This window comes from Aspergillus uvarum (genome assembly GCF_003184745.1).
Source record: "Aspergillus uvarum CBS 121591 unplaced genomic scaffold BO82scaffold_75, whole genome shotgun sequence".
Taxonomy (NCBI): domain Eukaryota; kingdom Fungi; phylum Ascomycota; class Eurotiomycetes; order Eurotiales; family Aspergillaceae; genus Aspergillus; species Aspergillus uvarum.
The window spans coordinates 124,289-138,997 of NW_020291372.1; the positions used below are offsets into that span (position 1 = coordinate 124,289).

Genomic DNA, 14,709 nt, shown 5'->3' on the forward strand with positions numbered 1-14,709 from the left:
CAGTTGTGGCTCAGGAATTAAATCAAGCTAGCCTGGTGCAAACCTGAGTTCTCAAATTTTCAGGCAATAATTGAGCCGATCGTAGAGGGGGCTATGGGCCTTCACCCTTGATTCAATCAATCTATTGGAGAGTACAGCTTTATGGCCTCAGGCACAAATAATCAACCAACTTACTACTGTGTACGTACCTACTCACAACTTTCGGTAAACTCAAAAATAGTAAGGTACGGAGTAGTCTGATGAATACTGCACTGCAGGCATTGGCAATTAATCATCCCTTGGTGCCCCGGCCGCCTCAGCTTATCCTACTCCCCACTCCTCCTCTCCCTTACACCGCACCTTTAGGGTCGAGCAATTTCAGGCTTTCTTCCTTCCTGTTCCCTTTCCCTTTCTTCACGTTTACACCTTATGGGGCTAGCCATCTCTTGGCAGACATCTACCGTCATTTTTCCTTGGTCATGGCGGCGCCCGGTCGATCCAAGACTTTTTGCTCTGGGTCCAAACACTTGAATTCTACGCAGTAATATCTTGCCTCGGGTTGTTTTCCCACCCCACTGCATGAACCGCTTACCACATTTGCCTTCGCTAGTACTGTGGTGGTTGTTTTAAGTCGGTCCTCACGGAAGATTCCCGGCCAAGGCCCGCAGATTCTAGATCTGTTCCCATATACCCATGCCAGTTCCGCAGTCGACATTCTTTTCATTTTAACCTAGGTTAGACCTTGTCTGAAAGTCTCAATAATGGCCTTGTCAGGTAGGTGAGGATGCCTGCGACTCTACTGATGCGTCTGCCTTGCCCACTTAGTCTGATTCAGCTGCGCATACTTGAGGGGCTTTTGTGGCCTTGTGGTGAGCTTCTCAACCTTCTTTCAGCTACCTGTCACCTGTCCATGCTAGCTGCATCCGGGACTTTTATCAAAGCATTACAGACTTCCGGCTTGCCGGGGTAAACCAGTCTACCTGATTGGGCTACTTCTTCTAACTTTGCGCGTTTTTAGGTGAGGGAGACCTCTTCCATGTTGTCAGTTTGTTCAAGGACACCTTAGGATACGTTTGCAAAAATGGTATAGCTATGATTGGCAAGCAACAAGCTACAACTCGATCCTCCGATGTTCATATTATACCGGTATTCAAATGATCACGTTGTTTTTCCAAGATAAGTTACTTGAACTTATTTACATAATCGACTTTTAGTTTAAGAGAGAAACCCTGTTCGGCCTGACTTGAGAAGTACTACTATGCCTGGAGAAGCTTGTACGTGTATGTGCGTTCAAAAGCTTGGGCCCGAGATGAGAAGAAATACTTCCACAGCCATATATTTCGCGTTGGCTAGAAAGGCTATTTGTTTGATGTGGCAGCCTCGTGAATGAACGGCCTTTGACTATATGTTCTTATATACGATCTTCCTCCTTATACTGAATAGGTATGCAGAGCCTTTGATTTGGGGCACTTCCTGGTTAGGTGGTTGTTATATTCAATGAATCAGACCTGGCTATCACGATGATGGCTTCTAGCTCACTCGGACCAGATTCTCGGACTGAGTAACTGCTGCACTTCGTTTTGTATGTTGCACATTTATTGCGCAGCAAGCGGACGGGATCAATGCGACCTCCCAGGTGTTAAACATGAGACACGTAACCAGGAGGTGAGGACCTAAGGGATTTTGAGTCGTCCTGTCACCAAGGCACAGAACAAGTTAAGTTGAAGTGAAATTTAGATACAGTATGTACTGAGACAAGCTTTCGGGGCGTTGATCTTTACAAGCTAAATTGTTGTGTGGCTAAGTTGTTTGTGGCAGTCGTCATCTATGGTATATATATATGCAAGCTACCGAGCAGATATGAAGTAACTGTGTCAGCGTTGCTAAGTAATCCGGCCACGTGATTCCAATGGCCTTATTATCTTGTTTACATGCGGGAACGTAGCTAGTGACAACCGCAAGAACATATTAAACACGTCCCAGCACTTCCCCTCTGAAGCCTCAAAATCGTTGTCAAACTGCGCTATTGAACGTGGTAGCCCAGTGGTAATAGACTACTGCTATCTAGATGCAGTTAGAGTTCAACTATGATTGGTATTACTAAATCTGCCTGGCTTATCTTTGCCCTCCCTCGAAATCCGGACGGACGAGTTATTATCAAAATTGTTAGCTTCATATGTTATCGTTGCTTTGATGCCATCCTATCTGCCGAGATCAAAATTGCGCAAGAAAAGACTTCAGATAGCTTTTGTACCATATGGCGCTTAGTATATAAGTTAAGTGAAACAAAGATATCGAATTTCTGTCATTATCACAATAGCCTGCCCGGAGGTTCGCCAGTACGCAAGGTACTGCAAGGCAGCCTTCTGATCAAGCTAGCTTATTCAAAACGCACTGCTGCAGCAGGTGTTGACTTAAAGGGACTGTATGGGTACTTGTTTTAGCAATCGGTCAAGTATCTTTTAAGTATATAATAGAATACTTGGCTAGCCTGCTTAAGTGCAGCACCTTCTAAAAATCCATCAGCTCAATGTATGCTTGTGAATATTAGCGGCTTCCTCTAGTTACGTGCGTAGGCAGATAATCGCTATTATGTGGTTTAAGAATTGTAGCACTATAGGACTTGTTGTTGGGCATGATGTTGCAAGACTCCGACTCTGCATATTATATAGTTCGTAGCTAATTAACGGTCTCTCTGTTAATACTTCGCTGTGGTGAGAGGAATGGGTTCTAGCTAGTGGGCCGTCAACTATAGCATGCACAAGATAACTGAGTGATACTTGTTACAGACAGGGTCTCCTTAAGGCTTTGTTATTTCCTCTGTTTCAGACACTGGGCTGTCTTATTATCTTCTATTCTAGCCCTCTTTACTTGAAGCTTATTCATTAACCACTTCTAGCAAAATCTTAGAATCACATATCTGGCAAACTTATCGAGCGTTGGTTTATTGATGATAAAGTATATCACACCATCCTGTCCAACCTGCACGAGACAGCAAACAAGAATTCTATACCTTCCAAGATTTGCGATATATGACTATAGTATTATGCTTAGTGCTTCTTAAACTAACTTACTAAGTGTTAGTCATGCTTTGTCACTGTCCCTGCTGCCGCTGGAAGTTTCGCTTCTGATACAAGGTCATCCTGGAAGAGAAACATTCAGAGGATCTAACATACTGTAATCGCTTCCTCAAAAATGATCGACTGCTTGTGAAACATTTGCTGAAGAACCTAATCAGGTGAGAGGCCTAGTATAAGTTGAGATTTAATTGATTTCTGATTGTCATACCTTACCTTTACAGCTACCTAGGAGGATCACTGGCTAGCAATCTCTACCATCAATCATACTGCTCTGTGCTTGCGGTATGTCTGTCTGACCCATGTACAAAGTGATAGGACTGCTGAATTTAGATCAGAAGTAACAGCATGCGTGGCCAGGATGTATGATAGTCGCATATAGTGCTCCTATCACTGTACCAGTCTCAGAAGACTATCTACTTGAGAAGGTCGCTTACAGCTGGGTGTTGAGTTACAGCATGATTCAAGATGTTTAGCTCCTTGGCTCCTGAGGTGGACTTGTCGATAACATGATATTAGATATGTGTACCGCAATTGATTTGATTCTTAGAGATGACACCAGCCTATCGACAGGAGTCTGCCCACGACTCTCTATCTACCCAGGAGGAAGTGGACCCTTGACACTGGACAAGTTCTCACCTGCTTTGCTACTGGACATCAAATCGTATTGGCTGTCTACGAAGGTGCAGCAAAGACCCCCACAGCTAGGTCATCTAAATGATGCTGATTATCAAGAGACAAAGCCAGAATTCGAGCTCTGGCCAGGAGTAAAGGTCTGGTGGCAATTTGAACAAATTTTGGACCACCAATATAAGTTCTCGTGAGACAAAGCTACAGAGGTCCTGTCATTTTTGCTTTTAATCATGCGGCATTCGGCTTATCAGATCATGGCAAGGAAAGTCTACTTTCCCAATCATCAGGGACGCTGCTCCTTGGGCGAGCATATACTCCACCTCTGAAAATAATCTGCTTGGGTTCCAGGAAGTTGCCGTATACTCATTTGACGGGAAATCTTTTCGTGGATTAAGACGGAAGTATTTTACTGTTGATTCTGGCTGCTCGGACCTCGTTTGCTTTTTGATACTCAATCTCTACCAGAAGATATGTAACGGTTCTAGGTATCATTGTTGCTAGAGGCACCGTGAGCATGCGCTCAGTTTTCAAGCCATACTTCAGGGGGGTATTGCCAAAGTACACTAGTACTATATATATCAGACAGTAAGTGGAGACTGTTGCTCTACAGAATCTATCCAGTCCATAGGTAATGGATAGAATCGCAATACCTAGGATGTGAGACGGGTCAGCAATGTTAAGATTAGAGGTAGTTAGCCTGGCATAACAAGGCCTGTGCTCACATGCTGGCAATCGCTTGTTACTATTTGAGTGATATGGCTAGCAGAAGTACTACTGATGGAGAACCCCTTTTTGATCAGCTATTTATTCAAGATATGTACATTACTTATCTATAGTATTCTTGTACAGACGAAGGATCTCAGGTACGTCATGTTGTTTCAAAGTATCTGAGTTCACAGTCTTCTTACGGCACCTATGAGCCCTGGAATCTGTCTATGTTGTTGGCGCCAATGTTGTCTTGAAACTATTGCATCACCTACTACAGTCCCGTGGTATAAGCAGAGAAATGCTGTGATAGGATACAGAAGCCTCTGAAGGAACAGTCTAGGGTAATAACGTGGCTAAGTATCTTGTTGGCGGTCATATTGAGGTGAACGCCTTTATAAGCCTGTTGTATAAAGTCACTTGCATCTATTACAGTAACTATACACTGGGAATCCTGACTGTATTCAATCAAAGTTCAACCAACTAGAACAAAGGCATTCATAATCAAACAAGAACAGCCCGGAGGAGGGTTAGTGAGGGGTAAGGTAGTAGGTGCCTTCAAGGCTGTGGTGTAACTTTCTTCCAAGACCGTGCTTAATCTACATTAGTGAAGGTGGGGTTGGAGCCGCCCTCCAGTAAGAATCACTTCCAACTGACTGATTATTGTAGAAAGTCACACCATTGTCGCCCTCAAAACAGAGACTCGCCGATCAATGACCGTCACTTAATGTACTAGGTAAGCTAGCTGTTATACTTTGAGCTGTCCCAACCAATATTAAGCAGGGGTTAGCGCGATGCAAATGTCAATGGTCCAGCACCTAGGCCCATGGAAGGCATAGGCACCTCATCGACATCCATTCAAAAGGCGAATTATGTTAGAACGAGGTATTGGTTCACACATGTGGCCATGAGACAGGTTGGTGATTAGGGTGAGACTGCTTAACCATTGGCTCTGACTGAGGGTTCCTTCTGCGTTAGTTTAAAGGTGTAAAGTTCCAAGTTGATCCCAACGCCTGAAGCTCCCGGGCGGCCGTTGACCCTTCCACAAGTGCTTGAGGCAGCATACATTCTATGAGTAGGAGCGTGCAGATGAAGTAAGTCTCTCGTGACCGTGTGCTGGCAAGCTTTCCTATCAAAGTTTAAGACTACTATGCTTGTGCTTGAAGGCTCTTCCCACTGCACCAAGCAAGTGGGATATACTTACTTTACCTATGCATTTAGTAAGGGTTCTTTCTTGTTAGGTTAGAAATGAAGAAGGATGGATGTATTGTGTGTATTGTACTGGAAGAATAATGACCATACAAATACAGATATAACAAATACACGTGTATGTACAGTACGTACAGCTCCGTCGGGGGCTAGTCCAATTTTCCGACATCGGGCGACTGCGGATCTAATCTAAGCGTCCATCACACCGTAGACTTCAATTCCACTTTCCACTTCCAGGATTCTACACCGAACGAACGGACTGCGGGGCACACTCGGGTCGGACTCTTCACCCACTCCTCCCACTTGGTGTATCATTCCGTAGTTTCGGTACTTAAGTACAGTCAGTATGATAGCCAGTACCTTGCTCTTACCACGTTTCTTGGGCTAGTGGGACCATATGTCCACTCATCCATTCATTTACTATGCTATTCCTGGCCCGCTGTCAAAGCATGGCCAGCCGAGTTATGCTGGTGCGCTGAAAAGGCAAGTAGGAGATGAGGTAATGTATATTCAAAGTCGAGAGAATTTTGAGTCAGATACAGCTGCGTCTACAGACAATGAAATTAACAATAATTAGAAGGGATATTGAAACGAAAAAAAAGAAGAGGGGGGAGGCGAGAGAGGAAAGGAAGGAAAAGAAAGAATTGATCGAACCACTCGGGATTCCGACCTGCAAAAAACTAAAACGTCTCATAGCCTTAAGCAGGATCCGTCACTTCAGAAAATAATCTTATCCATCTTGGGCTCCTCAGGAAACCAGCCTTGACCTGACACCTTTACAGTACGTATTCGGTATTTAACTTCCACCGATTTTTTTCATTCGTAGATTATCAGATCGATTTTGTTATTTTCTCCGACTCCATATGGATCATGGACCGTGATAATTTATCCGCTTCGATTATTTTGTATTCCATTTTTGGCGCGCCTGACTCCATTCTTTCTCTCTATTGCCCCCATCGATTAATCCACCGGTGCATATAACTACCTACGACCCCTCGCCCGTAACCTACCGCGATTTCTTCCCTCTCTTTCTTTCTCTCTCTCTCTTCCTATCTCTTCCCTATCACTACCTTCTTCTCTTTCCAAAAACCCGCTCACGGTGATTTATGCTCACGTTCCCTTACCCAATCTTGGAACACCGAGCTTTTGATTTATTTCTTGCCAGCTACTCCCTCTTGCCACATCTTGTCTAGCATAACTAACTCCAATGGAATCTATTGTCCGGAAGCCTGAAGTGAGCTTCCAGAGCCACCGCGACATGACTGTCAAGCAACAGCGGGAGCCATCTCGTCTCCGAGCAAGCCCCCAGGACGAGCTGCACGATTTGCTTTGTGTGGGGTTCGGTCCTGCATCTCTCGCAATCGCAATTGCCCTGAACGATGCCCTGGACCCATGTTTGAACAAGCCCACCTCCAGTTCCGGCTGGCAACCTAGAGTCTGCTTCCTGGAGCGTCAGAAGCAATTCGCCTGGCACCCGGGCATGTTGCTGCCCGGATCGAAAATGCAAATTTCTTTCATCAAAGACCTGGCCACCCTCCGTGATCCCCGCAGCAGTTTTACCTTTCTCAACTACCTTCACCAGAAGGAGCGGTTGATCCACTTCACAAATCTGGGCACGTTCACTCCAGCTCGCCTGGAGTTTGAGGATTATATGCGGTGGTGTGCGCAACGATTCTCCGAGGTGGTCTCTTATGGAGAAGAGGTGATTGATGTAGTTCCGGGCAAAACCGATCCTACAGGCTCGGTGGTTGACTTTTTCACTGTCCGCTCCCGCAATGTCGAAACTGGAGAAATCTCCTCCAGAACGGCACGGAAGGTCGTGGTCGCGCTTGGTGGCAGTCCAAAGATGCCCCCGGGCCTTCCTCAAGACCCCCGGATCCTGCATTCATCCCAGTACTGCACCAATCTACCCGCTCTACTCAGCGACGAGCGCAAACCTTATAACGTTGCCGTTCTTGGAAGCGGCCAGAGTGCTGCGGAAATCTTCCACGATATTCAGAAGCGTTATCCTAACTCTAAGACTACCCTGATTATGCGGGATACCGCCATGCGACCCAGCGATGATTCCCCATTGTAAGCGCAACACCTCATACCACCTCCTCCCCCAACCTTCTGGCCCCGTGAGCTGACTCAAAGGTTTAGCGTCAATGAACTCTTCAATCCCGAGAGAATCGAGAAATTCTACAATCTTTCTGCGAATGAACGTCAGCGTTCCCTCAAGGCTGACAAGGCCACCAATTATAGTGTGGTGCGGCTTGAGCTCATCGAGCAGATTTTCGACGACATGTATACCCAGCGAATCCAGAACCCCGACGAGACTCAGTGGCAACACCGCATTCTACCTGGCCGTAAAGTCACCCGAGTCGAACATCATGGACCCCAAAGTCGGATGCGCATCCACGTTCGAGCCGCTAAGGATGGCGCGGACAGCCTGGTTGGAGATGGCAAGGAGACATTGGAGGTGGATGCCCTCATGGTGGCAACGGGTTACAACCGCAATGCACACGAGCAGCTTTTGAAGAACGTACAGCACCTGCGACCGGCGGGGCAGGAAGTGTGGACCCCGGCTCGGGATTATCGGGTCGATATGGACACCAGCAAAGTTAGCGCCCATGCAGGTATTTGGCTTCAGGGCTGCAATGAGAAGACACATGGCCTGAGCGACAGTCTTCTGTCCGTATTGGCCGCTCGAGGCGGAGAGATGGTGGAATCAATTTTTGGTGAACAGCTCGCGGGTGCGACGGTGCCGGCCACCAGATTGCGCGCCATGCTATAATACAGGAATCTGACCCAGGGAGGCATCCGCAGGTCTGCTTCGTCGACGTAACTTACTGATGCCTAGGAATAATACTTGAATGATCGGAAGAGAAGAGGTGAAAAATAGAGGGGCGGGTGAGAACAGGAAAAAGAAACGCTTGCTTCAGGATTTACCTTGACTGTAAACAATATATTGGTCGGTTATGATCGTTCCCTCATATCAAATATACCATACACATTTCATCTTTGATACTGAGAAATTCAAGGTACGTAGCATGTTGCATAGAGATTGAGATACATTGTTGCTCGAATTAATACTTTCTGATTGAAGCGACAATGTAGCTGCCCTACGTACGAGTAACCGAGAGGAGTTCAAATCATGTGCTCTTGAGTGGTTTTTTGGGGGGAGAAAGAAGAAAGCAACGGGTCTGAGGCCGGCTTTGGTACTGAACAGCCCCACTGACGTCAAGTGACCGGAGCTGATTGGCCTTCAACGGATAAGTTCATGGGCTACACCAAGGTAAGGATTTAGTTACGGTGCACAAGCAGAAAATGGTAACATGAAAGGAAAGCAATTCCGGTTGGAAGGGGTGGAGAAAAGGGGGAGAGAACTCCAAATTATGTTATCTAATATCACCGTTGTCCGTCCGTCCGTTCTCGCCCTTAGGAATCCGAGGCGCATCCTCTACCAAGGTTAAAGGGGAGGGGGAGGGGACAGGGGGGGAAAATGTCGGGATCCCTCCCGATAATCTGATCAGATAAAAATTTTCTTCTTGTTATCTGATGGCGCCATCTTGCAACAACCGTAATTCACTCACAGTTCGGCCCGGGGTGATTTTGAGACCTGAAAGTGCAAGCCTGCAAGGGATACCCATGTTTTAGAGCCTGCATTTCAAGGGTGGCTTCTCAAAATCGATGGGTAAGTATCATTTCCTAGACTGTTTAGGACTGCTTGTCCTTCCTTTGAGGTTGGCTCATTCGTACTGACGGGACGGGGACACGGAAGAGGTTGCTTTACAAAGGCTCAAAATACCTTCGTACTACGTACAGTACGTACCATACCTACAGACCGGGAGTAGCAACCTAGCCGTATACGCGAGGGAGCATTACGGCCCACTCACTGATTTCCGCTGATTGATTAGATGAGACCATGTTCCCAAGACCCACACCTTCTCTCACAATCGGGTGCTTCTGACCCGTTGTTGGCTTCTGATAGCTTTGCTCGGAGCCTTTCTCAAAGAGGAAAAAAAAAAAAAGAAGAAAACGAGTGAGTTTATAAAGAATCATAGTCGCCTTAGTACATATCTACCCAGAATGCCGATTCTGCTTCATGACTGGTCATGGGCCAGCGACTCTCTGAGGGGGTCGGGAGGGAAGGGTGGACTGTTGATGAAAATCCAGGCGCCCCACTCCCAGCCCATGCGGTGCCCACAATACCAAGGCCCTAACAAAAAGACAAGGGATTGAAAGGAAAAAGTACTTTCTGCTGCCCGGCTCGGATAGCGCCTCAGTCAGTCAGACCATAGGACAGCAAGTAGATAGTCTCCACTGAGCTAGGTCTGTAGGATCTCTTTCGTTCCCGGGGGTGTCCTTCGTCGTGACAATATACTGTACGTACATAGTAGTAGTAATAGAACTGGGCAACCCTTGATCAATTGGCGAGAATAATTTTGGTGCAAGTGCCGCTAGTCAAATTATTCCTTATGCTGTGCTTTTGGTGCTACTCACCGTACTAGTTATCTTCGACGACCCATCCATCCTCTCCCGTATAATGTACCGAGCATACTATATGGATATTGGTATTCTCTCTTGGGCGTATTGATACATATATAACATGCAATCATGCCGTCAAGCGCTCGCTATACGGGCATTTTTGTCTCGAACCTCTCGCTAGGGCTTGATCCATCCAGCCACACACCTGCAGACTCTGCTTCGGTCTGGACCCAGTCGTTGTTTGCTATGTATTGCACGTTGTGCTACGTTGCATAATCCTCTCTTTGAATATTAAGTCTAGCTAGCTACTCATACCTCAAGTGAGGGGTCGGTCGGAGGTGTTCCCAACGCTCGATTCCGTCCCTTGCCTACCGATCCATAGTCTCCATACTAAGATGTCGGCATTCATGGATGTTCCCTTCGCAGCAAGAGAGCTAGCTTAGCTCGAAGTCTATCTGTGGAAAATTCCCACGTGTTCCTGGTGTATATTGGTAGCCTTGGAAGGTATATATGAACGATATGTACTGTACTGTATCATTATATCACAAAGACCGTGATCAGCGGTGTTGCTCGCCGGCCAAAACTGCCACTCTCCACTTTGAGTCAAAATTGCAGGGTTTAGCTGTATTATGTAGTACACACTGCGTGAAATAGTATAGATGTCTCTTTGCCCTAATCAATCAGTAGCTCTTCTAACACCACCTTCCGCCTCCCTCCTTCCCTCTTCTCCCTCTTCTCCCTCTCCTCCTCCGCCTTTGAACCATTGGGAAATATTGATCTTGGGTTGGTAAGATTAGTACAGATGCAGCGGTCCAGCCCACATAGGCACAAAGTCATTCCATGTTCATTACCTACCTGATAGAAACAACATACTCAGGCACAGGTGTAATTGTAGGTGCACTACAGCCACTCTGTAACATTACACCACAGAAAGGACCATCCACATGCAAATTCTCCACTTACTTATCAAAACACACTAGTAATCGGCAATTACGTGAAGCAATGGTCATGATTGACTTGTTTCTTAATCACCTAGAGCACAAGCGTGACTATACGCACTTGAGGAAAAAGAAGTAGAGGTCTAGAAAAAGAGAGACAACCAACACGATTACATGGAGTGAAGGGAAGTGGTGGTGTAGCCTGCATGTATGTACCTCCACTTGTCTTATTCAGTGCCTACTTCCTAGACTACTCATCTACGAGTAGTAGTCGATGGTGCCTGCCGAGATAAGATCTTAGCATGATTGTAGGCTTTTGGATTTCTGCGACATCGGATCTTTTACTGTGTATATTACTGCGGTATGCTTGTTACGTCTTGTATTGACGGTGTATTTACAGGACATGATGCTGTACGGGCAAAAAAAAGAATTATGTACTTTACAAGAAAGCATACTTGAGGTTCCACTTGTGCATACTATATATACACCCGGTCCCTATTCGGCTTCGAGAGATCTCTGCAGCTTTATTTATCATCCCTGCGCTGAAATTAAGCCCCCCCTTTGTGGCTTTGACCCTTCGTCATCGCACTGTTGTATATATGATTATGAGAGATCCATCAATCGCAGTTTCGGCAGATTCAAGGTACAGTGCTCGCAAACAGTCATGGCCTCGGGAGTGTTTACTGTTTACGTCTTTTGGAGGAGTCACCGCTTGGGACTACAGTCATCCAGTGAAAGTGCTACTCCAATCAGTAGTAAGAATGACAGCTTGTAAAATGTGTCATAGTTGCTCATCGCCCCTGTTCCATGTGTAGACTATGGCAAGTGCAGGTCATGAACTCGGATATCCTACAATCCCCATATGCCAAGGCCATCAGTGACTATCTACTATAATATATTTCGAATATGTAAAATATAATACATGAAGACAGTGACGAACTGAGAACAGGTAACAATTGCCAATCATAAGAGGTTCATTCATGCGACGATAATCTGCAACAACCAATCCCCCCCCCCGAGTATGAGACTATCATAGTGTCTGGTTTCTGATTCAACGGCTCTGAAGTCGTTAAGAGAGCAAGATAGTTTAAGCATTTTGCTCCAGGTCATTGTCAGCCAGGCTACGATAGTTTCCGCCGCTGTGCATACGCAATGGAACCTCATACATTCGGTTGTAATTGATAACTTCACCACCGAGCATGGCAGAACCTGGCTCTCGTCGTCCGAAGTAGGGAGCAGGGTCGCACCAGAAATCCTGACAGTTACCAACAATGCCACGGGAAAAGGGATTCTTTGGCCGGGCAGTGCGTGGGCCGTCCCGTAACCCGTCCCGGGCTGTTGCAAAGAATGTATCGATTCCCAGAAGAGAGGACCATTGTTGCAGGCAGCCATTCCTTTGATGCCTATGTGAAACATTTTGCGCTAGAGCCGGGTTGGGACCTTGACCGGCCGAAGAGAGGCCGGCTGCATCTAATGATGTCGTACCTGCTGTCACAGCCGAGGCGAATGCTCGTGAGCTGGGATAACTCCGATCAATCGAATGGCCCCTCATGTTTTCGTAAGTCGTCTGGTTTCGGGAGATTTGGACAAGCTGAACAGCACAGAGCATAGTTATCCAGACCAGCTGAATGACCACCCATATATCGAGGACTAGGGTAAATGTATCACGGAGTAGAAGATCACACAATGCATCATTTATGACATTGCACTGTGGATTCACAGGAGCTGGAAGAACGTTGATATCTTGAATTTCGTCAGCTGAATCACGCCGCTTTGCGCTTCCCTTCAGTTTGACCATGAACAACTTACAACTGAATGTCAGGCGCAAGAACAAGATGATACCGATTTCTAAGCAAACAATATACGAGACGAAGTGCCGCAGATTGTTCGCGCCAACACAGTTGTCGATCCATGGACAATGACTACTTGGGGTTAGTGGACGCTTTTCTGACGAGTGGCGGGAACCTCACTGATCATGCTTTGCGACGCATCGCCCACAGCGCTTACAATGCTTGCTTCGCAAAGGCTTTCGAACCATACACGAGACGCAGAAATTCTCTTCGTCAAATTTCCACTGCTCGAATAGTTCGGTGACTACAGCTCGTTGTGAATTCCTGCTGTTCATCTTCGGAACGAAACCTGGATCTTCGGTCATTGCACAGAAATAGAAATATGCCGTCAGAGAAAAGAACACAGTGAAGGAGATGTTGGAAATCGGTGATGAGGAAAACGTCGCTAAGCGTGGGCTGGTCAGTTCGAATAGTCCTTCACCCCTCTCAATGCGCGGATCACGCCTTAGAGATAGACAAGGCGGCCTGGGGGAATGGCAGATAAGAATCACTTACCAGGTAGCAAGTAGAAGGCGTATCTAAAACCCACCCAGAAAAGAGAGCCTGCAAATACCCCAGACAGGTAAGGCTTATTTCAACATCAGCGCTACTACATGACAAGGACTGGGGCACGATCGATGCTTACTTACCGTCTTTTGGAGGATTCGATACTCCGAAGGGCCTTGATTAGCGACTTTTTGAGCCATCCATTGAAGACCATAGACCGTAAGCAGCATGAGCGGAACAGCGAAAAACACAACCACATTGCTGAGAATCCAGACAGCTGTAAATAGCATAAAAAAAGGCCACATGAAGAAAAATCTCGACATGGCCTTCTTACTCCGCACCCAGGGCGTCAGGCCCATAGGCAGGATTTTGGTATTTCCGTCGAAGTCATAACCACATTCATCTAGTGCGCGATACCATATCCGGGTCGTATTCATCTCACTAGCTACGGTCGCTGGCGTTTTACCATCCCTGGTGTTCGCGAACCTATCTGCACCATACTCTATGAGCTTATGGACGCAAGGAAGAGATCCCTTGACCAAGGCCCAATGCAGAGGGGTTAGACCGCCATCATCAACCGCATTGGCGTTGGCACCCCAGCGCAAGTAGATATCCACACATGCAGGGTAACCTTTATACGCCGCCCACATTAGACCTGTGTGGCCTTGTTGGTCGGGAACATCCACCGGTATTTCTTGGTGTAGGAGAAGCACAAGCAGGAATGCGTTTCCATCGATTGTGGCAAGATGTAGAATATTGTAGCCTTGGACATCGGTAAGAAGAGGATCTGCGCCATGCTGTAGTAAGAGGTGTACGATATAATAGTGGCAACGTTGCGCTGCCCACATAGCCGGAGTAGCTACCGATTCTCCCCCCTTGGCATTGACATCGGCACCAGAATCGAGAAGGAATTTGCACATAGCATATTGATTGTTGATAGCAGCCCACTGATGTGAAAAGACAGTGTCGGTCAGCAAATTATGACGCAATGAGGATTAGGCAGTAGGAACTGCGCGACGTGGGATTTGGACCACATTCTTGAGCCATATAAAACATACATGTAATGGGGTAATTCCTTCCTCATCCTTGTAGTCAGCTGTGAATTTTTTCTCATCAAATAATTTCTGCATGACTGAGATCTCTCCGATGCGAGCAATCTGCATAATGTCCTCGCCAAGTCGAATCGCACCCTTTATATTGGTCCGCTCTGTCTTCATGCTCTGGAGTTCGACGGTCGCCTCATGTTGAACCACTTTTGGAGGGGAGGTACTGCTCTTGCCGCTGGGCAAGGACGGTGGACTGCCCAGTCCCACAGAGTCGCGGTTATTCTGCGGTCCAGTTGAGGAAGTCCCTGACGACATT

General features: G+C 46.7%; 4 protein-coding genes across 4 annotated transcripts; 2 read left to right on the forward strand and 2 right to left on the reverse strand.

Annotated features, from left to right (window-relative positions):
- The first annotated feature begins 302 nt into the window (after nt 1-302).
- BO82DRAFT_358695 (uncharacterized protein) lies at nt 303-1,430 on the forward strand. Its single transcript, XM_025636362.1, has 2 exons — nt 303-848; nt 998-1,430. Exons 1-2 carry the CDS (start codon nt 764-766, stop codon nt 1,135-1,137), a joined length of 225 nt encoding a protein of 74 aa, XP_025487145.1. The 5' UTR covers nt 303-763; the 3' UTR covers nt 1,138-1,430.
- A 1,512-nt stretch (nt 1,431-2,942) lies between these two features.
- BO82DRAFT_368937 (uncharacterized protein) lies at nt 2,943-4,561 on the reverse strand (the record flags this gene model as incomplete). Its single annotated transcript, XM_025637146.1, has 10 exons — nt 2,943-2,961; nt 2,993-3,015; nt 3,156-3,209; nt 3,273-3,284; nt 3,327-3,443; nt 3,494-3,495; nt 3,696-3,731; nt 4,100-4,258; nt 4,462-4,489; nt 4,541-4,561. 10 exons carry the CDS (start codon nt 4,559-4,561, stop codon nt 2,943-2,945), a joined length of 471 nt encoding a protein of 156 aa, XP_025487146.1.
- A 1,988-nt stretch (nt 4,562-6,549) lies between these two features.
- On the forward strand, nt 6,550-8,590 carry BO82DRAFT_395763 (lysine N(6)-hydroxylase/L-ornithine N(5)-oxygenase family protein). The gene is made up of 2 exons (XM_025638807.1): nt 6,550-7,676; nt 7,746-8,590. Exons 1-2 carry the CDS (start codon nt 6,811-6,813, stop codon nt 8,377-8,379), a joined length of 1,500 nt encoding a protein of 499 aa, XP_025487147.1. The 5' UTR covers nt 6,550-6,810; the 3' UTR covers nt 8,380-8,590.
- Nucleotides 8,591-12,001: 3,411 nt separating this feature from the next.
- On the reverse strand, nt 12,002-13,257 carry BO82DRAFT_192241 (DHHC family palmitoyltransferase). Its single transcript, XM_025630533.1, has 3 exons — nt 12,982-13,257; nt 12,854-12,933; nt 12,002-12,754 (listed from the first exon to the last, which is right to left on the reverse strand). The coding sequence occupies exons 1-3, from the start codon at nt 13,164-13,166 to the stop codon at nt 12,099-12,101; spliced, it is 921 nt and encodes a 306-aa protein (XP_025487148.1). The 5' UTR covers nt 13,167-13,257; the 3' UTR covers nt 12,002-12,098.
- Nucleotides 13,258-14,709: the final 1,452 nt, after the last annotated feature.